Here is a 27,427-nt window from a genome sequence, read left to right on the forward strand (position 1 = left end):
GGGGCCATTTTGGTGGTGGGGGGATAGCTAACTGGGCAGAGGCCCCATCACCTCCTTGCCTCCACCCTGTTTACATCTGTGGTGGGAGGGCCCGTGGACCGTTTTCCCGCCCCACTGCCAAGAGGGCAGGCAGTTTGTGTGTGGAGGGAGGGAGGGGGGTTGCTCACCACGGGGGGAGCATGACAAGCAAACCTTGAACATCTTGGCATTTTTGCTTGCAGGGTTTTGGTGGGTGGGTGGGGCGTTGGCGGGTGGCCCCTCGTTCATATGCACCCAGTGCCTGATTGAGGGATCCGGCGCTGGAATTGGCAAAGGGGAGGGGGGGTTTCCACTGAGAGGCACCCTCTGCCCTTGTTGCTGACTCTCCTTCCGCCTCCACTGCCCCCCTCTGCCATCACTCATGGTGCCTGAGTCCCTCCTCGATCCGAGGCCTTGGCAGGGTGTAGCACTGGCAGCAGCCACTGCTCCTCCGGTTGCCGTTGAGTACAGGGGAACTCTCAGCCTCCGATTGGCCAGCAGCTCTTGCCGTGCATGACGTCTGTTGTCAGGTTCCTTGATCCTGGGGTCTCGTCATCTCTCCAACCGGCAGCCGGGAATCCCATCACTGCCACAAGATTCTGCCCATTAACTCTGTTTCTCTCCACTGATGTGCCTGGACCCCTGCCGAGCATTTCCTGTATTTTTTATTTTGTTTTTCCAGCGTCTGCAGTATTTTGCTTATTTTTGTGGTGAACCTTTGGAATTCTCTACCCCAGGGGGCTTGTGGACACTCCATCATTGAATATATTAAAGGCTGAGATGGACAAATTTCTGATCCCTCAGGGAATCAAGGGATATGGGCAGCAGGCGGGAAAGTGGAGTTGAAAGCCAAGACCAGCCCTGATCATGCTGAATGGCAGGTCAGGCTCGACAGGCCATATGGTCTACCCTTGCTCCTATTTCTTATGTTCTTAGACTGCAATTGAAGCAGGCTATAAGGCTGAGGACAAATTACCATTACCAATTCCCCATAATTCTGTCCCAACTACTTTTTCTCCATTATAAGGATGGTTATGAATGATTTATGTTAATTGCATTGGATTGTTGTTTGTGGTGCTTCAGAGCAATGGTGTGTTAATCATTAGCCCCATTTTGACTGGCTTTCAGAGAGTCCTCAAAAAGGTGCATATGGTTTATGCACAGATGCATTAAAGGCCAGATTAGTGTCCACAGATAGTCACGTAGCTAGCAGGGTTTCGGAACACAGTGCAGGAACTTTTCTTTAACTTTTCGAACATTACTGCCGGGGATACGTTGTCTTTTCTTTCAGTTTTAAGACTCGGATATTTGTTCCCTCGGGGGAGTTTTCGGAATGGAGTGGTTGCCGTTAGTGGGAGCTTCTCTTCACCCGTGTGAGACGACGGACATGTGGAAAATCAAACCCACAGGGGATGGGTTGGCTTCATATGGTGCAGTTTTGCTGAGGGCTGAATAGACCAATCCACGAGGCGCAGCTCCTGCCACATACGAAGTGATTATTGGGGTTGTGGGTTGTTGTGGATTGTTGTTTTGTGGTGTTGGCGCCTGCTGCAGTGCCACTGTAGCCGCTAACCGTCATGGTGACCCATGCTGACCCACGGGCGATGCCAACATTTACCCTGTCGTCAGCTAGTGTCTCCCAGCTGTAAGAATCGACATTGAAGGCCAGCATGTCATGCTTTCAAGCACCTTGAAGCAGGGCCTTGGACATCCTACTTGTCATCCAGCTCCGGCCACCTCGCCGGACAGAAATTCCTTAGGCATGTGACCATCTTCCATCCCCATAAATGTGCCCATTCCAGTGAAGTTGCCTCTGCTTGATGAGTGCCACCATACTTGGGAACTTTGCCTTTGAGAGGACTACAGCATAGGTAACTTTGTCCTTCCATGAGATGCCCTGAATGCGTCACAAACAGCGAAGGTGCAAGTTGTTGAGTTTCCTTTCTTGATAACTGTAAGCTAGCCCATGTTTCACAGCCATACAAGGTGCTGAGGGCACAGGCCTGATAAACCTGCATCTTAGTTTAACTTTCTGGCTCAACAGGCCGGTCGGTTTTGCTTCCTACCCATTCGTGCTCCTGCTCTTCTGACGTAGGCTGGGGTCTGTTGATCGGACAGGCAGACTGAACACACGCAAATGCTTTTTTGTTGGAGGGTTTAGTTTGTAACATTGAATGCCTTCTAAAATTTCACCTGCAGATGATACCCCTCTCCTGCCCTTGCTCTCTGTCTGGATATAGTAGCACAAAATAAAACCAGAATATTGGGGATTGGCAGAAGACCATAGGCAGTTAAGGATTTGGATGAAGGAGTCATCACAGCTCTGTTTGAGAGGATCTAGCACCCTCTGCTGTTCAAATAGCATAACATCAGGTGTTGTTGCACAGTAAGTATATCGGGCTACCTGCTTGTTTACAAGGGAATTTGCAAATATTTTTGCACAATATGGTATTATAGTATCGATGGAATAATGTAAAGCAAATGTTACTGGTGAGAGACAGCACAGTGGAGTAAGAGGGAAAAAAAGACTGTTCTCCCGGTAAGAATGTGCATTGATAATGATAAGACATTAATCAAATCCTACAGATTTATTCAAGAGGTTTTAAACAGGGTTAACAGAACAAAAGGTGATCATTTAGCCCATCACATCTGTGCTGGAGCTAATTCCATTCTCCTGTCTTCTTCCTATATTTTTAAAAAATTTTAACTTCCCAATTCTTTCACTGGTTTTATTTTAAATGACATTGCTGTCTCTGATGTACTAGAAAGCTAGAGCAAAACATTCCAAGCGCTAATAATACGCTACGAGAAAAGATTTCTTCTAATTTCCCTCTCCGTTCATCAGGCAAGAAGCCTCGGCCTATAGCAGGGGGTTCCCAAACTGTGGGTCGCGACTCCCGATGGGGTCAGAGAAGTCACATTTGGGGTCACAAGCTGCCCCTTCTCCAAAGCAGCAATGCTGACTGTGGAGAGGAGACTGCCCCGTTTGGAAGCTCTGTGGGACAGCCCTGGACCAATGCTGCCAAACAACAAGGGGTGGACAGAGAGCCCAAAGCACCCTTGAAGGTCAGAGGCCACATTTAGCAGAGAGTTCAAGTGGGCCCGAGATGTCTGTGTGCTGCCATGGAGCAGACAGAGGCAAGCAAGTGTAACTCAGTCACAGACTGAGTGCAGGAAAAACAGGGAGGTCATGCAACTGAGCCAGGAAGGTTCAAGGTGGCTTCAAACTTTCCTGTGTTTCTGCTCCATGTACAGGCTCATTACCCCAGGATAGCATTAGGAACTAGAGGTAGTTTTAAGTAAGTTGTATTTGTATTTGTGGATGTTAAGAACAAGATGTGGCTTTAAGTTTACTTTAGTTTTTTTTAAACTTGCGGGTTAAAAGGGTGAATCCTGGGTCTAGTTTCATTTATTCTCTGGGAGAATGTTGCCTGCAAGTCTGTGGGTTTGTTTGTACACCTGTGTTTTAATGAGGCTTGGCGACTCTTGAAGTGGTTTAGGGAGGTTAAAACAAGGGAACACTGTGCTGTTGCCTAGCAACATGAGGCCCACAGAGAGAGAGAAACAGAAGAGCTGTTTGAGTTCAGCTGGCAGGACCATTCCATATAAACTGTCAGAGAAGGCAGAAAGGGAGCTGCAGAGAGCAGGTGCCAAAAGAAAAGCAGATAGTCCCAGAACCAGGGAGTGGGGACAGGAAAAGTGTCCCAATACATCAGCTAAGTCAAGGAACAGGGACAGGGAATCTGGAACAGATCCTGTTCATTGGAAGTGAAAGCAAGGAGCAGAGGAAAAGGCTCCGAATTAAAGAGAGAAAGCTGCAGGCAGTAGAGTCAAGGCAAAGTGGGCTTGCGAGAAGCCAGAAGATCTGAGGAGACTGCCAAAGGTTGGTGACTCCTTATTACAGGCCTGTGAAGTAGTGGTGTTCTGTTGGCATGGCTGAGTATTCGAGAGAGAGCACATGGGAGGCGAAGCTTGAATGCACATGGTGATCCAGGGGAGAGGAACATTGGAGGGAGAGATTGAAATCCTGGAGGTGGACCCTTGTGAAGGGGTCCGAGAGAAAACGCCGTTTGGGAGAAGATTCCAAAGTGAGTTCTTTGAAAGTGGAGATTGGAAACCCTCATTTGAAAGACGGAATTCAGTGAGACCGGTTGGCTCACAGTGTGACAAACATCTGGTGGGGGGGAGTTGATGAGAGACCCATAGCATCTGGCTGGGGTGGCATTTGGGGTGGCATCCATTACCTGGTTTCAAAGCATGGTGTGTCTGACCAGAAGTCGCCTATTGGTTTACATGGACTGTGTGCTTATTGTGAACATGAGAGTATAAGATAACTTTTGTAACTTGTGTTATCCTTACGAATCTGTATATATCTGTAAAGCTATAGTTGGGGGTGAAGGAGTATTGTATGTAGTTCATCTTTTCTCGTTTAATAAATATTTTGTTCTTTTGTTAAAAGTACACCAGTAGACTCTGACTTTGTTCAGTAGCTGCCTGCCACATTTCTAAAAAAGAAATAAAAATTAGGATCTATCAAGCCGGGGTCCACCCTGGGATCTGACTTTGTCAGTAGTAACATCAGCTGAGATTGTAACAGTAGTGACCCTGCTTCCCAAGCACTGCCACTAGACCAAAAGGAGAGGAAGGGGCTGGTTTGCATGAATTTATCTATGTATGAACATATGTCTGTGTGTGTGTGCTGCTACGGATGATTGGTGAGGTGAGGGAGAGGAAGGTCTGGCTGTGAGTGGCAGAGGAAGGCTATACAGGTGGTGGGGGTGGGAGGGTGTGACGGAGGGGGTGGTGGTTGGAGATGAAGGCCGAGGTTTGACTGGGAGAGATGTGTATCGGGAGGGAGTGGGGGTGAAGATAGGAGGAGGGTAGGAAGATGGTGGGAGGTGAGGTTGGGAGGGGGGAGGATGAAGTACTGGGAGAAGCGGGGGTGTAATGGGGAGAATGCGGCAAGTGGAGAGGTAGGTGTAAGTGGGGAGCAAGGTGTAATGGAAGGAGTTTGGAGGGGGAGGGAGTCCAGGGGGAGGAAGGAGTCCAGGGGTTGGAGGTGTCTGGGGGGAGGAGGGAGTAAAGGTGGGCGGGGGATATCCAGTAATCGAGGGGTCTGTGGAGTCAATGGCTGCCTCCTGGGGAGCAAACTGAGGGTGGGCGTGGTAGGAGGGAATGGTGAGTATGAGAGGGGGCAGAGGGAGCCTGGAGGATGGGAGGGTGAGGGTTCGACAGTAGCGGTAGAAGGGACAGCGAGGGTGGTCGGTGGGGACTCGGAGGCAGACACGGACCCTGGGGGTGGGAAGGGGGAGATCAGAGAGGTCAGTGTGGATGGGGGTGGGATTCTCAGGAAGGTAGGGAATGTTCACCTGGACATCCTGGAAAGATCAGTGTCGGGTTGGTAGGTGACGGTGGAGAGGTGGATGGTGAAGCTGGGGGGCGGGGTCAACAGTGATGAGGGAAAGGACATGGGTGACTGAGGAAGGGAAAGGATGGATGGGCTGATCAGAAATGTAATGACTAACCTGGCTGTCGAAATGAAAAGTGAGCGGAGGCTCATGGTGGATGGTCGCAGGTGCTGCATGGGAGTGTGATCAGTGGGTGGGCAGAGATACAGCTCAGATGGACAACTGAGAGTGAACCCCAGCAGTCAGCATTGAAAATGCTCAGGACAGTGAGATGTGTGTGATGGAGGAAGGCACTGTGTGTTTGGGAGAGAGCTTGCCTGAGGCTCCGGAAGGATCTGCCACACACACACACACACACACACACACACACACTCACACAAACACACACACACGCACACACACACACACACACACACACACACACTTCTCTCTCCAGAATCGCTTGTGGTCTGGCTGCGTGTAGCTGAGCTGCTGGTTGGGGGGAGGGTGGATACAGTGGGAGGACTCATAAAGCCGATAAATGAAACTGAAAGATAACATTACACATTATTCAATGAAAGTGAATATATTTTCTGATTAAAAGGGACAAAATACATTCATCTGTGCAACCACTTGTGATCAGAATTTCGAACCGTTTCTAGGCCTGCCACTTCTTCTAGGTGCTGCCCTGACATCCGCAGCAGGGGTGGAGACAGCCCGTGCAATGGTTGGCCCTGTTGCCTCTGATGCCTTCAGCATGCATTCCCTGGAGAGCTGAGGCCTTGAGGGCCCCGGTTTGCTTTGGCTGTCCCCCTGTGGGCCAGCTGCTCCCTCTGCAGTGACAGAGGATGAGGTTGAAGGGGTCACAGGTAAAGGGGACTCGGAAGGAGCCTCTGAGATTCCTGAGTGTATGACCCAGGGGTGTCCAGCTGCCGCTCCTCCTCCTTTTGGGTGCCCGAGGTCCCCGGCCAGGCTCCTTGAGGGGAAGGCGCACTGAGAAGGGCGTCGAGGTGCCCTGTTTCCCCCTAGTGCCACCATTGCAGGAATTCACCCATGGCTTCTGCATGGAGTGCAGGTCTGTGCGCATCTCCTCGTTCTGCTGAACCAGGATCTCCATGGCATCTACCATCTTTCCCATGGAGACCTCCATACGTGTATATGTGGGCACCACTTCATCAGACAGCAGGCAGACGTGCGCCTCTGACTTGTGTGCCACTCTGTTGAGGGCTTCCAAAAGCTCTGCATGATGTTCCCTAGCCTCATGATGACTCTCCACTATGAGTTGGAAGGCCTAACCCAGAGGTTTGTCATCTGACTTGGACCTCACAGACGCCTCTTCCCTTGCAGTCCTTCGAGTGCTTGGGAGCTCAGCTGAACCTGCCTCCTCCAGGCTGCAGACATGTGTCCATGCGGTGACCACCAGATTGTGAACCTGAGCCTTCTCTAGATCTAGGTTGCACTGAGGTGTGTTTCTCCGCGCTTCAGTGGAGGAGATGTCCTCTTGGTTGGAGATGAGGGCATGGATGGAGTTGAGGGACTGGCTGGCTGGATGCATCGGTTGCTTGGCAGAGCTCCCCGTGAACCAAAGTAGCAAAGTAGAGATATTTAGTGCATGGCAGTAGAGTCAAAAGCAGGAGAGAGAGAGAGCACTCACAGTTGCGTTGAGAGGGCGATGATGTGGTGCAGGATCCTCATGTGGGTGTTCGCCACTGACCTCAAAATCACCGGAGGCATAGTCCATGCCCTCACCAGTCAGCACGATGGCACACTCCTCGAAAGTGAGTGAGGGGACTAATGTGGGCCACTCCGCCCCTGGTCTGGGACCCCTCCCTGCTGTTGTGAGCCAGCCTCTCCAGCATGAAAACAGGTGGAGAAAGTGCAAGCAGGACACATGACACTGCGTGGAATGTTTGTGTTGTGAGCGGAGCCTTGGATGGGATGAGGACAGGAGCTCGAGAGGGTATGAGCCTGATGGAGATGTGAGGGTGTGTGTGAGAGTTAGTGGTGTTGTCCCTTGAGGTGTGAGATCCCTGTGGATGTGCGATGGGTTTGTGAGTGATGGGAAGAGTGACTTACCCTGGAGGAACGGATTTCCTTGCAGTGGGTGGCTTTGACCACCACTCGCCACTACCTCCCAGACCGGATTGGTGACTCTGGTGGACCTCCTGCAGCCAGAGTGGGGCTAGAGGACATCGCGGCGGCCTCCACCGCTAAATTTGGGGGCTGCCGTCTTCTTTGCTTTCAGGACCACCTGGAGCAGTCCTAGTCTGTGGACATGGAGTGGCTGCGGTCAGTGTGCTTTTAATGTGGCCGGGGTCACGACAGGGCAGGCAAATCCGAGCCCACCCACCAGCGATCCGGCATGTTTCCCAGGAAAGCATTATCGCTGAGATGGGACGCACCATGACTGGGGCGATGCAGCACAAAAACCCGCTTTTCCGGCCTGTGGGTAAAACGTGCTCTTTCCCGCCCGCTACTGCACTTTGTGCAAGTCTGGGACAATGCTGCCATCTCCACAAGGGCTGTGTGCTGGTCACTCCTACCAATATCGTAATGGACAGGTGGATCTGTGACAGGTAGATTAGTGAGGATGAAGTCACGTATGTGGGCATCACTGGCTAGGCCAGCATTTATTGCCCATCCCTAATTGCCCTTGAGAAGGTGGCAGTGAGCTGCCTTCTTGAACTGGAACCGCCACAGATCCTGTCGTGTAGGTACACCCACAGTGCTGTTAGGGAGGGAGTTCCAGGATTCTGACCCAGTGACAGTGAAGGAACGCCGATATATTTGCAAGTCAGGATGGGGAGTGGCTTGGAGGGGAACTTCCAGGTGGTGCTGTTCCCTTTTCTCTGCTGCCCTTGTCCTTCTAGATGGTAGCTGTTGTGGGTTTGGAAGGTGCTGCCTAAGGAGCCTTGGTGAGCTTCTGAGGTGCACCTTGTAGATGGTACACACTGCTGCTACTGTGCGTCGGTGATGGAGGGAGTGAATGTTTGTGAATGGGGTGCCAATCAAGTGGGCTGCTTTGTCTGGATGGTATCAAGCTTCTTGAGTGTTGTTGGAGCTGCACTCATCCAGGAAAATGGGAAGTATCCCATCACACTCCTGACTTGTGCCTTGTAGATGGTGGACAGGCTTTGGGGAGTCAGTAGGGGAGTTACTCGCCACAGGATTCCTAGCCTCTGACCTGCTCTTGTAGCCACAGTATTTATATGACTAGCCCAGTTCAGTTTCTGGTCAATGGTGACCCCCAGGATGTTGATAGTTAGGGATTCAGCAATGGTAATGTCATCAAATGTCATGGGGCAATGGTTAGATTCTCTCTTGTTGGAGATGTCATTGTCTGGCACTTGTGTGGTATGAATGTTACTTGCTACTTGTCAGCCCAAGGCCTGGATATCATCGAGGTCTTGCTGCATTTGGACATGGACTGCTTCAGTATCTGAGGAGATGTGAATGGTGCTGAACATTGTTTAAGCATCAGCGAATATCCCCACTTCTGACCTTATGATGGAAGGAAGGTCATTGATGGAGTAGTTGAAGATGGTTGAGCCTAGGAAATCTAGGTCCGTTCAGTTTCATTTCTTTTTGTAGACTTTGTAGCAGTTCGATACAGCTTAGTGGCTTGCTAGGCCATTTCAGAGGGTATTTAAGAGTCAACCACATTGTGGGTCTGGAGTCAACTGGAGTTACCAGACCAGGTAGGGGATGGCAGATTTCCATCCCTAAAGGGCATTCATGAACCAAATGGTTCATGGCAATTTTATGACAATCGACAATGGTTTCACAGTCACCATTTCTGAGACCAAAATTTTAATTCCTGATTTTATTAATTGAATTTAAATTCAACCAGCTGCCATGGTGGCATTTGAACCTGTATCCCCAGAGTATTGGCTTGGGCCTTCTGGGTTACTAGTCCAGCAACATTACCACTAGCCCCCTGTCTGCCCGAAACATGTGACTTCACTTGTACGAAAGTGCGAAACATTGACTTCACCTGAATATGTTCGATGCAATTAATGAGAACAATTCACAGGGAACATCTGATTTTTGGGGTTCCTGGAACCACATTTGAGTTCATTGCCGGCTGCCATTTTCAGTTCCTCTGTCACACGCGGCATGTTTCGAATGCCAAACAGGGGTCACCTCCATCCCAACCTGGCCAATATCCCATTTCCCACCTGTAAATTCCCAAACTTTGAATTCAAAATTAACTTAGCAGTGAAACAACTGGCCTCTGATTCTGAGGTGCGACCACGAATCCTTGTGCGGGCTTAAATCTCTAAGAGCTAGTCCCTGCACCGAACTAACACCCACCTCGGTATATTCATCTAAAAAGTCCCAATGAACAAAACTTAAAATAGTCTATAGGTCATGTTATGAAAACACACAATAAATAATTTACCTTACTTATTGAGTTTCCAATCTTAGGCATGTTGCTGCAAGGAAGCATTGAGCAAAGACCAAGAGCTTATCAATTAACAAAAACAACTCGCATTTATATAACACCTTTAATGCAGCTAAAGATTCAAAGGTGCTTCACAGGAGTTTTACCAGACACAATTTGACAACAACGAACCACTTATGGAGACATTAGGACAGATGACCAGAAACTTGGTCAAAGGAGTAAGTTTGAAGGAGGGGGTTGGGGAGAGAGAGGGAGAGAGAGAGAGAGAGAGATGAGTTTAGGGAATTCCACAGCTTAGGGTGGAGATGGCTGAAGGCATGGCAGCCAATGGTGAGGCAAAGGAAATTGAAGATGGACAAGGTGCCAGAATTAGAAATGCAGTAACCTTGGAGAGTTGTAAAAGGTTTAACACACAAGTACCCAAGAATTAGGAGCAGGAGTAGGCCATTCAGCCCCTTGAGCTTTCTCCACCATTCGATAAGATCATGGCTGATCTGAAAGTGGTCTCAACTTCACTTTCCTGTTTAACCCCCATACCCTTTGATTCTCTTGTCGATCAAAAACCTGTCTAACTCAGTCTTGAACATATTTGATGACCCAATCTGCACTGCTGTCTGGGGAAGAGAATTCCACAGACTAACAATTTTCTGAAAAAAATTCTCTCTCCTTAGTCTTAAATGGGAGATCCTAATTTTTACTAGAACTAATCCCTAGTTCTAGAGTTCACCACAAGGGGAAACATCCTCTCAGCATCTACCCTGTTATCTTATATATTCCAATAAGATCACCTCTCATTCTTCTAAATTCCAATAGGTCCAATCTGCTCAAATTTTCATCATCAGATAAACCCTTCATCCCTTGAATCAGTGGAGTGAACCTTCTCTGAACAGCTTCTAATGCAATTATATCCTTTCTTATGTGAAAAGACCAAAACACAGCACTTGAGATGCAACCTCACTAAGGCCCTGTACTACTGTGGCAATACTTCCCTGTTTTTATACCCAACTCCTCTTGCAATAAATGCCAAGATTCCGTTCTCCTTCCTGATCACTTGCTGCAGCTGCATACTAACTTTTTGTGATTCATGTGCCAGGGCAGACAGATCCCTCTGTGCCGCAGCGTTCTACAGTCTCTCTCCATTCAAATAACATAGGAAAGGGCGAGGCCATGGAGAGATTTAAATTCAAGGCACTGTTATACTGGGAAGCAATGGAGGTCGGTGAGGACATTGGTGATGGTGAGAGTTAGGTTACGAGGAGCAGGGTTTCAGTTGGGCCGAGGTTTACAAAGGGTGCAGGATGGAATGCAGGCCAGGAGAGCATCTTATGGCCCGAATAGTCTGATTGAATAGACTGGTGGTAACAACCCACAAGGTGAGAGGCGGGATTGGAAAAACAGCACTCCGGATTTATTTTAGTGCAGCCCCTGCTAACTGAGGGCTTTTGCAGGGGGTTGAGAGGCCAATTGCCCTTCCCTCATGCACCCACCCACAACCCGCACCTCAAAAATATTAAAACTGGCCTATTAGAATGCAACAGCGTCTTGAGTTCACAGTTAACTGTTCCTTACTGTCGGATACGGGTGAGAGCAAAATATGGTGTACTTCCAGATGATGCCATTCATCTTCAGCGGGGGAAGCCAGGAGACGACCACAGTTGTAGCAGAGGCTGCGGCTGCTTTCACTCCGCCTGGGGGACCTGGGACTAAAATTAAAAGCAAAAATTATTACATTGAACTTATATCACAGGAACGGGCCATTCAGCCCCACAGGTCCCTGCCAGTGTTTAGGCTCCTCGTGAGACTCTCCTCACTCCTTATCGCCTAACCCTACCAGTATAACCATCTATTTCTTGCACCCTTGTACCTTTATCTGACTTCTCTTAAATGTAGCTATACTATTTAACTCAACCAAACCCAGTGGTAACCAGTTCCACATTCTCAGCACTCTCTGGATAAGGAAGTTCCTGAAATCCCTATTGGATTTATTAGTTTTGGACTCCCCCAATAAGCGGAAACATCTTCTCCATGTCCGCCTTATCAAACCACTTCATAATCGTAAAGATCTCGATTAGGATACCGCGTTAGCCTTCTCTTTTCTAGAGAATGGAGCCCGAGACGAATAGACTTTTTAATAATATGGAGACTAGGTTCTTATTGAGGTAAATTCTAGAATTCTAGTACCTAATTTTTCAGGACATTCGGTCATGGAGGCATTGCACTCATATCACCAACCTCTCAATTTTCTACTGTTCATTTTAATATCTGGAGAATTAAGAAGGGTTCTAACTGAGCACACTGCCCTCTGCAGGTAACTTTCTGATTTGCTCCCTTCTCCTTTGTGCAGTGACTCTCCACAACTGAAATGCTAACTTGCACAATTTACTCTGTTGAATAAAATGGCTGGGAACATTTCCAATGGTTACCAATTTAAGATTGAATTATGCAAAATGTAGTGGTGAATGCAATAACTTAAAAATGTGCTTAGTTAGCTGAACTTAACTTACATTTAACCTCATTATTCCTGGGCTGGGGTTGGGAATATCAACACAACATGCATTTATATAGCACCTTTGATGCAGAATAGCATCCTACGGTGCTTTAGAGAGGCATAACCAATACCAAAGATGCCAAGTCAATGCAGGAGATATTAGAATGAGCACCAAAAGCTTTGTCTGTAATGGTTTTAAGGGAGGAAAGGATGCAGGTGATGTTGCGATGTGCTGGAGAGAAAATGGAGTCAGAAGCTCAGTTCTGGGCCAATTGGGGTGCTGATATTTCAAATAAGCTAATTCAACTAGAGTCAGAGGCTGGGGCAGTGGTTGGAATTGGCAAGAGCAGCAAGTTACAGGTAGGGAGGTAGAAGATAAATGGTTTTAGCTTTTCTCTGTGTTCGACTGAAGGAAATTGTTGCTCATTTAAGACTGAATATTGGACAAGCAGGCTGACAAGACAGAGGCGGTGGGGGGGTCATGAGACATGACGGGCAGGGAGAGCTCCCTGGCGTTAAGCAATATGCAGAAGCTGACCTTATTTCTGAAGGTGGCATCACCGAGGGGCAGGTAGGCAGCCTGTGTTCATCTGACATCCACACTCCTGTATGTTGCAGCAGAGCTTACCAGGCGGCGACCAGAAGCCGGACCCCTGCCTGATACTTTTTCCCCTTGACTTGTACCCAGAGCACTGAGGGTGATTGTACCACCACTGACACTTTCCTGGTTGAAATGAATCGAGTTGGCACTCCTTCCCAGTCAACATGCTCAGTGTATTCCCAGGAACCATTGGAGGGCTTGTTTAGCTTGTGTCGGGGCCACGGTATTGCAACATGACATTACAACAGAAATATGACAGATACAAAACGTTCAGAAATATTCCTTGTTGTTTTTCAAATTTGGCAGCAGCCACAGCCAAATGCAACTCAGCTATAATTTGACAAACAATGGCATGAAAATTATTTATCTCAGCTCTTCGCAACCTGGAGAAGGAAATCGATTAAACAATCTTATAGAGAAATACACACCCAATCAATCTTGGCCTCATCTGCAGCGGGGAACGTCCCAGGAGGGTTTGGCTGGCTGAATGCTGACTTGGACAGTGAATGTCAAAACCTCTCATTAATTCGCGATCGATCACTAGCACAAGCTCGATGATGAGGCCTGTGCCTGTTTTATAACTTATTTATCACCTTCCTTCTGAGCGTCAGCTGATTTTTTTTTTTTAAAAAACAAGAAATAACTTCTTACGTTGTGCTGACTGGAAATGAGAAACCTGGTTTACACAGAGGCTCTCTCCTTAAGACTTTCACAACATCGGTCATGCGCTGTAGATCAAAGTGCTGAAGAGGCTGCATAAAGATTTTTTCCTGAACAAGTGCAATGTAATATCACATAGAATGAAAGATCAAAATTGATGCTTTTTATATCTCCCTTAAAAGGGCACCATCTATTAAGAAGCATCAGCAAGCTGGTAGTTCAATGGCTATTTGAACTGATGCATACAGTCAAGATCAGAAATTTGATCCCTTCTCAGTACTGGAGGTTTTGTTCTTAGTCAGGTTGGGGTGATATAATTGGCTTCAGCGTCCTTGTGCTGAGGGGAAAAGTCAACTGGGGACTCTGATTTGTGTCCAGCCCACTGATTGCTATCCATTGGTTGCTTTGGCAAAGCACCGTTATGCCAAGCATTTGCAATGACAGGTTTGGGCACAATGATCCTTTAGTTGGCTAGGTTGCCAGCACTCACTGACCAGTAGCCCACCTGGAATATATACAGAAAGAGACTCGGAGCCAGATTTTCATAGAGTCGCTGCTCCCATTTCCGACAGATCCTATTTTTGCCAGCAGGGGAAGGGTGCGTGGTGTGAATCACACAGGCAAGAAACCTGAATGCAGTACGGCCATTTGGAATTACTGCTGAGTTCAAACAGACCCCATTTTCCCTGTTGCTGGCTGAGTGGTTATGGAGGTGGCAATGAGGCATGAGATGGCATGGGGAGCGGGTGGGGAGGGGGAGGGTGAGGGGGCACGAGGGGTGAGGGCTAGAGGACATAACAGCACCTAAAACAACTGGGACAACGTCCCTGGGACATTGGATGGGCCTTTTAACCAGCCCACCCTCATGGCTACCTACGCAGATTCTGCTTCCAGGGTCAGGGGGCCCGAATCTATCCCGCCCCTGCCTCCCCGGAGTGAAAATTGGGTTTAAGGGGGCCCTTTAAACAGCAGAGGGTCTCCCTGTTGCAAAATTTCCCAACATACGAACAAGGAGCAGGAATAGGCCATTCGGCCCCTTGAGCCTGCTGCACCATTTAATAAGGCTGATCTGATTGTAACCTCAAATCTGCATCCCACCTACCCCCCGACAACCTATCACCCCCTTGCTTACCAAGAATCTATCCACCTCTGCCTTGAAGATATTCAAAGACTCTGCTTCCACCACCTTTTCAGGAACAGAGTTCCAAAGACTCACGACCTTCAGAGAGACAATGTTTCACCTCATCTCTGTTTTAAATGGGCAATCCCTTGTTTTTAAAGAGTGACCCCTAGTTCTAGATTCTCCCACAAGAGGGAACGTCCTCTCCACATCCATTCTGTCAAGTCCCCTCAGGATCTTATGTGTTTCAATCAACATCGAGCTACCTGGTTCAGTAGCAGAAATCCTGCCCAGCGACTTCAGAACTGATGCTCAAAACATTTTTATTCAATTATACACTATTTTTGGAAAACATTTGATGCTACGATGTTAATCTCATTACTGTGCATATGTTCACTATAATTAAGTAGAGCTTGATTTTAAAATTAGCTTGTTTTCAAATCCATCCCATAGCCTGGGCCCTCTCTACTCCTGTGATCTCCTCCAGCTGGACAATCATCTGAAATATCTGCACTTCTCTAATTCTGGCCTCTTGAGCATCCCCGACATTGATCCTCTCCACCACTGGTGGCCGTGCCTTCATCTGCCTTGGCCCTACGCTCTCCACCACTCTACCTCTCATTCCTTCCTGAAGATGCTCTTTAAAACCTACTTCTTTGACTAAGCTTTTGGTCATCTGTCCTAATATCTCTAAAATGTGGCTCGGTGTCATATTTTGTTTTATACTACTCCTCTGAAGCCCGACTTATTATATTTTATCATGTTAAGTTGTTGTTGCTCTCCCTTCCTAGTAATCAGGATGGTGGCCTTTTGAATTTAATACCCACAGCATCACAATACAATGCTAGAGTGTAAAATTTCCACCCTTGTATTTAACTCCCATTGTGGTCTCACTGCTCTCTAGTTCTGTGACCTCTTACAGCCCCACAGCCTCATGAGAACTCTGGCTTCTTGTGCATCCTTCTCTCACTTCGCCCCACTGGGGGTGGTCATTTGGTAGCCATCCAGACTCCTGCTCTTATAAAAGGGACCATTTTTTACTTTATACTGATATTGTGGCCTGGACATTCAGGCTGTCCACAACAGTGACTGGCCAATGCTGAATTCCTTAGCCACCTTCCAGGCAACTGCCCCACCCTGCCTTCAACACGTGTGGCATGCCCAAAAAATGCCACGATCACTGATGCTGCCATGAGCATTGGTTGAGGATTGATAAGTCACTTGAACAGCTGGAAATGCATTGAAATCATGCTTCCAAGTCACAGTTCCCATTTGCCAGAGTTGCAGCAGCGAAGATGAATCGCGAACTTTCGGCTAATGTACCTCTTAATAAAAGTACAAATGTTATTATCATTCATTTTAAAAATCACATTCTTTGCAGGAATTAACTTGAACTCCTGAGGTGAGAGTGACTGCCCTTGGCATCAAGGCTGCATTTGGCCGAGTGTGGAATGAAGGAGCCCTAGCAAAACTGGAGTCAATGGGAATCAGGGAGAAAACTCTCCACTGTCATGCCTAGCACAAAGGAAGATGGTTGTGGTTGTTGGAGGTCATTCATTTCAGCTCTAAGACATCACCTCAGGGTAGTGTCCTAGGCCCAACCATCTTCAGCTGCTTCATCAATGACCTTCCTTCCAACATAAGGTCAGAAGCGGGGATGTTCACTGATGATTGCACAATGTTCAGTACCATTCACGATTCCTCAGATGCTGAAGCAGTCCATGTCCAAATGCAGCAAGACCTGGACAATATCCAGGCTTGGGCTGACAAGTGGAAAGTAACATTCGCACCGCACAAGTGTCAGGCAATGGCCATCTCCAACAAGAGAGAATCTAACCATCGCCCCTTGACATTCAATGGCATTACCATCATTGAATCCCCCATTATCAACATCCTGGGGCTACGATTGACCAGAAACTGAACTGGACTAGATATATCAATACTGTGGCTACAAGATCAGACCAGAGGCTAGGAATCCTGCTGCAAGTAACTCATCTCCTGACTCCCCAAAGCCTGTCCACCATCTACAAGGTACAAGTCAGGAATGTGATAAAATGCTCCCCACTTTCCTGGATGAGTGCAGCTCCTACAACACTTAAGAAGCTTGACACCGTCCAGGACAAAGCAGCCCGCTTGATTGTTACCACATGCACAAAGATTGACCCCTTCCACCACTGACGCACAGTAGCAGCAGTCTGTACCATCTGCAAGATGCACTGCAGGAATTCACCAAGGCTCCTTCAACAGCACTTTCCAAACCCACGACCACTGTCATCTAGAAGGACAAGGGCAGCAGATAGATGGGAACACTACCACCACCTGGAAGTTCCCCTCCAAGTCACTCACCATCCTGACTTGGAAATATATCGCTGTTCCTTCGCTGCTGCTGGGTCAAAATCCTGGACCTCCCTTCCTAACAGCACTGTGGGTATACCTACACTACATGGACTGCAGCAATTCAAGAAGGCAGCTCACCACCACCTTCTCAAGCGCAACCAGAGATGGGCAATAAATGCTGGCCCAGCCAGCGAAGCCCCCATCCCGTGAATGAATTTTTAAAAAAATGACCGTAATAATAAGTGTAATAAGCAAGTATGCTTGAACTTATTGCATTTGTGACAGACTGAATTGATTTGAGGTTCTTTTCACAGAACAGTGAATGTTGCAAGGTGACATAATAGAGGTGTTTCAATTTATGAAGGAGTTTGATGGGCTGAGCTTGGATATGTTTCCACTTTTAGGCATGTTCAAAAACAGAGAGTTCATAAATATTAGATAATTACTAATAAATCCTAATTGGAAATGTAGTGGTTTGGTAGCGTAGAACTTGAGTATTGCTGAAAAGAGAGACATGCTTGGAAGCTTTTCATCCTGAAGAGTCCTGATGAGTGCAAGACGAAAAGCTTTGACATGTCTCTTTTTTCAGCAATAGGAAATTTCGGAGAAACCCTTAGGAGAATGGTTAGAGTGTGGAACTCGCTAGCATAGGGAGTAGTTGAGGCAAATAATCAACTGTTTTGATTGCGTAAACATGGAGAAACTGTTTCCAGTGGCAGATGGGGTCAGTATACCAAAGAGCCAGAAGCAACATGAGGAAAGCTTTTTTTTTTACACAATGAGTTGTTGTGATCTGGAATGCACTTCCTGAAAGGGTAGAGGATGCAGGTTCAATAGTAACATCAAAAGAGAATTAGATAAATATTTACAATGCTATGGGAAGAGAGCAGGGAGTGGGATTAATTGGAGAATTCCACCAAAGAGACGGTGCAGGCAAGATGGGCCAAATGGCCTCTTTCTGTGTTGCATAATTCAATAATTCAGTAATTTAGTTTCAACAGTGTTTTGGCGGAGATTGCTTCAGATTTCCATTACTTTTTGTGTGAAGAAGCACTTCCTGACATCAACCTAACTCTAATTTTAAGGCTATGGCCCTACCTGAGGAAATAGGTTAGAGAGAAACTATCAGCTTCTTTAATCATCTAAAACATCCTAATTATATCACCCCTTAATCTTCTATACACATAAGAACATAAGAAATAGGAACAGGAGTGGACCATTCGGCCCCTCAAGCCTGCTCCGCCATTCAATAAGATCATGGCCGATCTTCTTGTGTTCCGATTTCCACATTCCTATCTAACCCTGATAACCTTTGATTCCTTTGCCTAACAAGAATCTATCTACCTCAGCCTTAAAAATATTCAATGACCCCCTCCTCCTCCACCTTCTGAGGCAGGGAGTTCCAAAGTCGCACAACCCTCTGAGAGAAAAAACTTCTCCTCATCTCTGTCCTAAGACACAGGAGGACATAGGCTGCTATACAACCTGTCCTCATAATTTAACACTTTTAGCCCCTTAGCCCCAGTAAAATTCTGATGAGTCTGCGCTGCAACTTCTCCAAAGACAGTACCGTACATCCTTTCTGAGGTTGGGCACCCAGAACTAAATGCACTACCCTAAATAAGGTTGGACCAGAACTTTATATAACTGTAATATAACTTTCACGTCATTTTATTCCAGGTCGCATTAGGGCCAACTTTCCACAGCTGTATTAATAATTTCTTATACCTGCCCACGAGGTAGGTAGTGGTTTGAAATTTGTGGAACCTAGTTCCAAGTCAAGTTGAGACTGATGAACTCAGATTGGGTGTGAAATGAATTTGGGTGATGTCAATGCAGCATGATTTGCTTACTAAGCTACCCCCTAATTTGGTGCTAAATTAGTAACTTCATTGAGAGGCGAAGCAATAGCTGACCTTGCCATGAACATATGTCAGATTGGAGCAATAATTAGTCCTTTTTTGAGCTTTGGGCAGAGTTATAAAGCTTTACACGACAGTTAATTAACACTGACACGGAGTAGCTGAAATAGAGTTCCCTTTTCCACTATTAATATCCTTAATTTTGGTACAAGATAAGTTTCAACACTGAAAACAACAAAGCTGTGTGCAGCAAATAGCCAAAGTTTCCTCACACTAATGGCTACCACCACTCTTGATCCCACAACACCTGATATTAGAACAGTTGGACTTTTAAGTTTTGCAGTTGGCATTACTGCCACAGTGCTGATTTAATCAGGGTCTTACTATGTGTTGCCACTGGGAGAAGCTGCAGGATGTTGTGACAGAGCCTGGGACTTTAGGAAAACAGGGTTGCGCAGAAAATACAGAATGATTAGAGTGTTGTTGGCATTGACCTACCGTCCTCCTTGGTACGTGTGAAGATCTGCTCACTCCTGACTCCATCTCCTGCCCGGGTGAATGCCAGCACCTGTATACTGTAGTTGGTAAACTTCTCAAGCCCGTCCAGCTCCAACGTGACCTGGGTGGTCGTGACATTTCTAATCTCTCCGAGTTCTAACAAAAAAGCAAATGAGAAGAGAAAATGCTGAAGTTGGCCTATCGAATATTTTATTATACTCAAAAGATGGGCAGGAGATCAGTGAGGGCGTACCACTGGTTTTCACACTGTCAGCCCAAGGAATGGGAAAGTCAGTCAAGGTTCCCACTCCTAATCCAGTGGTATTGGCTGGAATGTGGATGTCACATGTCTTGTTTCAACTGTGAGGCCCTATCAGTCAAACGTAATGATGGTCTAGATTTGCACAGGAAGAATTATTATTTGGCCAGATACTGGAGGGTGCTTTGGCCATATTCTGATTTTTTAAGAGCCAATTTGGTTGACTGAGTTATCAATCAGAAATAAAAGAGTGTCCCATTTTTACAGTGGCACAATCAATAAGCTATAAAACCAAAGGAGATACATCAAATCAAACACATAATTTTTTCCTTATGTCTACAAAGCACTCCTGTCCCTGGAGTGCCCACCAGTCATGGAAGGCTTCAAATGTACCAGCAGATATTGTGCACTCCCTCTCCAGGGCCACCCAATGGTGGTTATAACTACAACTGTACCCTAGTTTCAGTCACACCCTTCAGAGCAGAAGAGGAGAAACTTGGGTAGGGGAGGCTTTCATCTCTTGGTCCTGCGTTCAACTTAGACCCAAGGCCTAGGTTTGAATCCAAACAAGTGGATGGGATGAAGACGGACATTACTTACTGCTCAATGTCAAGAATAAGGTAAGAACATATTACCTTACTAAAATATCGTCTAAACTTGCGAATGATGACGATGCGCCATCTTGGTTCTCCTTTCCTGATCAGCCATTCTGTTGAAGTCAGAGATGGAGAGAGCCTAGGGAGCTGATTTGTACCTGACGAATCTTAGGACGGACTAACACTACTCACAGATCACTGCAGCATACTTACCTCCATCTGGGAGATTTGCCCAATAAATAACTCTATATCCCTGTAGAATCCCATTCAGTGCCTCTTTTGGCGGCATCGACCAGGACAGTGAGATGACCTCTGGAGATGTGGCACTGGCTTGGACATTGTCTGGTGGTCGGCTGGGTACTGCCATGAAAAAGAAAATAAACAAAAGGCACGAGTGAGAAATTCTGCACAAGTCCAGTGGGAGTTTGAGACACTCTTAAGGCAAGAAACATGATCAAAAACAGGTCTTTGATTCCCATAGGAGGCAAATACTGTGGTGTCACCAAGCTTGACGTTGAATGCCATGTTATTTCCAAACACGGTGACCTTTTGATCCACTAATGTTCTTCAGGCAAAGAAACCTGCTGCCCTTTTTTATCAGATCCACAGCAGTATGATTGACTCTTAACTGATCTCTGAAGCTGCACGAACAGAAAACCATTGCGGGTGCACCTTCATCCTATGGTCTGCAGGGTTTCCAGAGGAAGGCTCAACACCACCTTCTCAGGCTATCGAGAGATGTGCAATTAATGCTGTTCTTGCCAACGACAACCATATCCCAGGATTGAATTTAAATATCCTTGTTGAAGAACTCATTCGCTGTGCAATTACGTGGAAGGATAGGAACACACAGAACCAGGAACAGCCACCGCCATTTCTCAATCTGTTGACTGTAATATTCAGGACAAAGTCTCTATGTCCCTTCTTGACATGGGCCTATGGCAGGAGACTGGCCTGCTCACTTAGGAGGGCGACAGGGACAATGTCACATTGGTACCGGAGAGGGGAGAGGTGGATGGGCAGGTGGATCCTCTGAGCTCAGGGCAGAGATAAGTTGCTGGAGCCAAACATGTCCCGGAACTGCTGGTCAGAGATGGTGGGATTGAGGTTAACTCTGTGTAAGTGAATGGGCTTTGAGCAAGTTAAAATCTCTCCCAAAGCACAAAAGGGTTAGTTCTAAAATAACTTTTAATGCAGTGATTTAAAAGATTAAAAGCAAACAGATCAACAATTAATATTAACCTAGCTTCTCTAAAAGAGGAATGGTTAAGAATAAACAATTCTAAATCTTCCACACATTTTTCATTATGTTTTCACTCCCTCTTCTTCGTGTTTGAACAGAATGTATTGTTTGTTTTCTGCAGTAGCCTATCCTGGTGTCTGACCAGTCGGGGGCACTGTAGGAAGGCTAAAGCATCTTTTCTCATTGCCTTTGTATTGTATTCCACAAGCTAACAGAGAGAATCATGCCAAGCTAAAGACTCTTGCGAACCAATTAATTACCCTCAACCTATTATTTCTGAGAGAGAAATATAAAACAAATTCCACTGTCCTACTCTCTCCCTTTCACCTTGTACAATATCTGATTCTCCTTTGAACTTTCCTTGCTTGATCCTCTTAAGCCGCAAACATTCTTCCTACTCCCTGCTTCCTCATAGTGTTTGCATCACAACCTTCGATTCTAATTTATCCGTTCCCAGGTTCTCAAAGATGTTGGGTTCTGTTCCGCCCTCAGTCTATGGTTAATGCCGAAAATATAGTCTGGCTTTTAAAACCTTGGCTAGCTATTACTTAATAATTTCTTCTCCCACGTGACAGCAGTCCACAGAGATAAAAACAAAAAACTGCGGATGCTGGAAATCCAAAACAAAAACAGAATTACCTGAAAAAACTCAGCAGGTCTGGCAGCATCGGCGGAGAAGGAAAAAGTTGACGTTTTGAGTCCTCATGACCCTTCAACAGAACTGAGTAATGTTAGGAGAGGGGTGAAATATAAGCTGGTTTAAGGTGGGGGGGTGGGGGGAGAGAAGTGGGGGGGGGTTGGTTGTAGGGACAAGCAAGCAGTGATAGGAGCAGATAATCAAAAGATGTCACAGACAAAAGGATCAAAGAGGTGTTGAAGGTGGTGATATTATCTAAATGAATGTGCTAATTAAGAATGGATGGCAGGACACACAAGGTACAGGTCTAGTGGGGGTGGGGTGGAAAGACTAACAGGGCATAAAAGGTATAGATTTAAAAATAATGGAAATAGGTGGGAAAAGAAAAATCTATATAAATTATTGGAAAAAACAAAAGGAAGGGGGAAGAAGCGGAAAGGGGGTGGGTATGGAGGAGGAAGTTCAAGATCTAAAGTTGTTGAATTCAATATTCAGTCCAGAAGGCTGTAAAGTGCCTAGTTGGAAGATGAGGTGCTGTTCCTCCAGTTTGCGTTGAGCTTCACTGGAACAATGCAGCAAGCCAAGGACAGACATATGGGCAAGAGAGCAGGGTGGAGTGTTAAAATGGCAAGCGACAGGGAGGTTTGGGTCTTTCTTGCGGACAGACCGCAGGTGTTCTGCAAAGCAGTCGCCCAGTTTGCGTGTGGTCTCTCCAATGTAGAGGAGACCGCATTGGGTCTCACCCCTTACCTATTTCACCCCTCTCCTAATATTACTCAGTTCTGTTGAAGGGTCATGAGGACTCGAAACGTCAACTCTTTTCTTCTCCGCCGATGCTGCCAGACCTGCTGCGTTTTTCCAGGTAATTCTGTTTTTGTTTTGACAGCAGTCCACGTTTGATGTACAGTCAGCGTTTTGGGGGCCCAATTCTCATTTGCGGACTAAAATCAGTGAAAAACTACTCTCCTGCCCTTCAAGGCCACCCCTACTCATCGAGTGATTCTGGCTGCTGCACACAGTGGGCGGGAGTTGTCTGTGGCAATTGAACCATGAGTAGCATGAGAACTGGGAGAGGGAAGAGTGAAATGAAGGAAGGGAGGGAAGGGCGGAAAGGGGGAAAGTGACAGGGAAAAAGGGAGAGGGAAAGGCAGAAATGAAACAGCGAGGGATGGGGGAAAAAGGGAGAGTGAAGGAACGAAATGATGGGGAGAGGAAAGAGGGAAATGAAGGGACAGAGAAAAGGGAAATGAAGAGGACAGGGAAACGAAGAATGAAAGGAAGTTAGAAGGATGGAAAAGAATGAGAGGGCAATGGGGGGGAGAGGAGAGAGGAAATAGCTGAAATAGAATGACGAGAGAGAGAGAAATTGAGGGTAGTGGGAGAGCAGGTATGAAGCGGGAGAGAGGGGAGAGAAAAGAGGGAAGAGGAGGTAAGAAATGAATGGAAGAAATGAGCCCTAAGGTACGGTAACATAGTGGTTATATTAATAGGCTAATAAGCTGGATGGATGAGTTCAAATCCCAGCATAGCCAGTGGGGAATTTAAATTCAAATGAAATAAACCTGGAATAAAAACCTGGTATCAGTAATTTTGACCAGTAAGCTACAGGTTTGTCATAAAAACCCATCTGGTTCATTAAAGGGAAGCTTTAGGGAAGGAAATCTGCCTGTCCTTACCTAACCTGGCTTTTCAGTGATTCCAGACCCACAGAATCTGTCACTTAAGTGCCCTCTAAAATATTCTAGTGAACCATGCAGTTGTACTGAAGATGGTGGTTTAACGCCACCTCCTCAATGAGCCCTTAACAGTGGCACCCGGATCCCATGCTTGGATAAGAAAAATGAAGGGAGAAGGAATGGTAAAATAAAACAGAAGAGAGAGGGAAAGGAGTCAAATGGGAGAGTGGAAGTAAAGGGAGAAAATACAGAAGGGAAGCAGGGAGAAGCGGTAGCCAGGAGGGGCACTTGAGGCACTGTGGCCTAACGTTTATGTGCTGGGGGTGAAGGAATGTGCCAGCTGGAAATCAAGGGTTTTGATGGGATTTGCACTGGGGGAAGGTTGGAAGCCAAATAGTTTTAACTAGAGTGAAGCAAGAATAGGGACCAGTTTGAATTTGATAGGGGGATGGATGAAGAGATCGGTGGGTTGGGGTGGGATTGAAGTTCTAGGTTGAATTGAATTGCATGAAGTGAGGGGTGAAAGGGAGAGAAAAATGAAGTACGAGATTGTTGAAACTCAATCAGAAGATCCTGATACTTCCTAGAAATGAACGTAATCTGGATTGTTCTCAAATTGTATTTTCGGGAGTTCTGCTTTCACTAGTTTATGTGTCTCAAAAGGACTTCTTGATTTACTGGGACCTCTCAGGTTGTAGCTGTGCTCTGGTTTTGCCCGGACATTCTCATGCCACAAAGCAGGATAGCAACTGGTCGCTGTGTTGTGTGTACCAAATGCCTGGGAGAAGAGGGACCAGGAAAATCAACTCCACCTAATCTTTACTGTGTCTTGCTGATAGTCAGGACTATGAATCTTGGTTTTTCATGTATTTACAGTTTAAAAAGAAAAGTTTTCTGTACCAAAGACCTTGACTCCAACCCTGCCTCTGCTCATCTGTTGCTGAAGCTGTCACTCATGCCTTGTTACCTCTAGACTTGACTATTTCACACACTGCTGGCCAACCTCCCACCTTCCACCCTCTGTAAACTTCAGTTCATCTAAACTCTGCTGCCTGTATTCATATTCGTAGCAAGTCCCACTAACCTGTCACCTCTATGCTTTCTTATCTATACTCATTTCCAGTTCAGCAATGCCTTGGTTTCAAAAACTTTCATCCTTGTTCTCAAATCCCTCCTTCGCCTCACCTCAATCTCCTCCAACTCTTATAACCCTCCCAATTCTCTGTGATCCTCTAATTCTGGCCTCTTGAGCATCAGTGGTTTCTATTATTCCACCATTTGTGACCATCTCTGGAGCCTCAGCTCTGGAATTCCCTCCCTAACCCTCCCCAACTCGCTAACTCTCTCTCCCCTCTTTGACTTAAGCTTTTGGTTGCCTGTCCGAAAAGCTCCTTATTTGGCTCGGTGTCAAATTTTGTTTGGTGTCACTCCTGTGAAGTGCCTCTGGGGCATTTTTGGTATGTTTAAGGTGCTCAGTAAGTCGTGTAATTGCTGTCGACCTACCATCCTCTAACGTTGTAGCAATGATTTCCTGTGAGGAGGGTCCTGTGCCCGCACGGTTACAGGCCTGGACTACCACACCGTATTGTGTAAACTTTTTCAGATTGTCCAGGGTGTACAGCTCGCTGTCGCCCGTTGTCTCCATGCTGATGATGTTGAACTGGTAATTGCCACCAGTGCTGTATTCCCGATAGCCGATCTGGTAGCCGCGGATTAATCCATTTTGCAAGTGCTTCTTCGGAGCCTGAGGAAATGGCAGGGATGAGAAAAAGAGCGCACGCAATTATGATTCATAGAAGTGGCACTTACACAAACCAATATTTCCCCTTCTGAGTCTTAGTGATGTTAGTTGGGGGATTAATATTGGCCAAGGCTGCCGGGGGCGGGGGGGTGGGGGTGGAGGGCAGTGGGGTATCTCTTCCTCTTCTTCTGCCCATGGGATCTTTTATGTCCATCTGAGAAGGCAGATGGACTTAAAAGACTCATTTGAACCTTTGACAGTGGAATGCTCCCTCAGTACTCCATGTGGCTGGAGGCCACTGGACAAAACCGGCAATTTTACTTAATTCATAAGAGTGAGTCGGAAATGGAAGTATCAGACTGGCGCAGTTAGGGTTGCCCTCTGAGGGTAGATTAAGGCTCATAAGTGAAGCAGAGGGAAGTTAACCTTGCAACTGGCAATGGCCTACAATTGCCACACATTGCCTATAATTAATCGTTACAGACTGAAAAACTGGTCACTTATCCATTACTCACACTCTGAATCCTGATATTGGAACGATGGCCAGGATTTTCCATGCCCGCCGGTGTCGGGTGGGCTCGATGGCGTGAGCGGACAATATGGCGAGAAGGCCAAAAATCAGTTTCACTACGTCATAAAACCAGTTTGTGATCGTCCGCTCTGCCCACCGATGGCAGGCTGCATTCCCCGCCATCGGACATCAGGAGTCTCATTGTTATATATCAACATATCATTATAACATCAGCCCACCGGACTCATCCCCCCCACGCTGGATCGCCCACACACGTCGGCAGGAAAACACACCAATAGCATATATAAGGCGTGCACTTGGTGGGCTGCACTTCACTTGGGGCTTCAAGGTTTGTTTGCCTACCTTGCTTCGGGCAGCACTCGCAGTCATCAGCACCAGGCTTCACAGACAGCACCACATCACTTTTAGGGGGGGCTTACAGGTAGATCTCTGCCTACCAGATCATCAGCATGTGGGTGGCTTTTCAATGGCTGCAGGGCTAGGGCTTGCTTGGGGAAGGGGGAGAAGTGGCCTCAGGCAAGGGAAGAGACTGCAGGACGTGATCTGTACTGGGGATGGAGGGGATGGAGGGAGCCTAGGGTGTGTGTGTGGGAGCTCATGTTGATCTGTGCAAGTGGCCTCATGATGGTGAGGGCTGAGGAGGCAGTCTCCAGAGGAGATGAGGCCAGATGGAAACGCGAGGGTATGTGTGTGTATAAGAGTGAGTGGTGATGTCCTTTGAGCTGGCAGTGAGTGAGATGCCAGTGAGTGTGTGATGGGCTTGTGAGTGTGTGAGTTTAGAGTGATGAGATGATTGCCTTACACTGGTTGCACGGATAAGATCATTCATTGCCTATCTGCATTGGGTGGCCAACCTCTTCTGTACAACTTTGGCCCTGGTCACCACTGCCATTGCCTACCAGGCCGGAGTGGTAATGTAGCTGCCCCTCCTTTGGCCAGAGCAGGCATAGGGGACATCACAGCAGGTCTCCACGGCTTCCAAAAGGCACTCGAGGGCTGCAATCTTCTTGCCTTTTGGGACCATGTCTTCTTTACTGCAATCCTGGGCTGGAACACGGCTGTATTTTAAATGTGGTGCCTGACGTGATAAAGTGGCGAGCTGACGGCATGGCAGGCGAATTGGAGCCCGCCCGCCATCGAAATGACATGTATCCCAGGAATGCATAATTAATGTGGTGTGAAAAGCCACCATTGCGGCCGGCAGTTAAAAGATCGTTTTACCCGCCCGCTACCTCACTTAGTGCAAATCTGGGACGATTCTGCCTGATGTCTCTGGAAATTAAAACTGAATAAGAAAAAAAGCCATTTCCAAAGTGCCTTGTCATTTACACGATAAAATTAACATGCAAAAGCACACCTGATAGTTC

The 27,427-nt window shown here is 46.9% G+C and overlaps 1 protein-coding gene across 5 annotated transcripts in view; it reads right to left on the reverse strand.

Annotated features, from left to right (window-relative positions):
* LOC144691807 (cell adhesion molecule DSCAM) overlaps positions 1-27,427 on the reverse strand; it is a 545,084-nt gene that overhangs the window by 92,106 nt on the left and 425,551 nt on the right. For all 5 annotated transcript variants that reach the window (XM_078560312.1, XM_078560308.1, XM_078560310.1 and 2 more), the window contains exons 16-19: positions 25,291-25,531; positions 20,445-20,591; positions 19,377-19,532; positions 11,380-11,513 (exon numbers count right to left, since the gene is read on the reverse strand). In XM_078560312.1, coding sequence (XP_078416438.1) covers positions 11,380-11,513; positions 19,377-19,532; positions 20,445-20,591; positions 25,291-25,531 — 678 coding nt within the window. The remainder of the gene's footprint in view (positions 1-11,379; positions 11,514-19,376; positions 19,533-20,444; positions 20,592-25,290; positions 25,532-27,427) is intronic.

The sequence above is a fragment of the Cetorhinus maximus genome, chromosome 16, assembly GCF_964194155.1.
Source record: "Cetorhinus maximus chromosome 16, sCetMax3.hap1.1, whole genome shotgun sequence".
Classification (NCBI taxonomy): domain Eukaryota; kingdom Metazoa; phylum Chordata; class Chondrichthyes; order Lamniformes; family Cetorhinidae; genus Cetorhinus; species Cetorhinus maximus.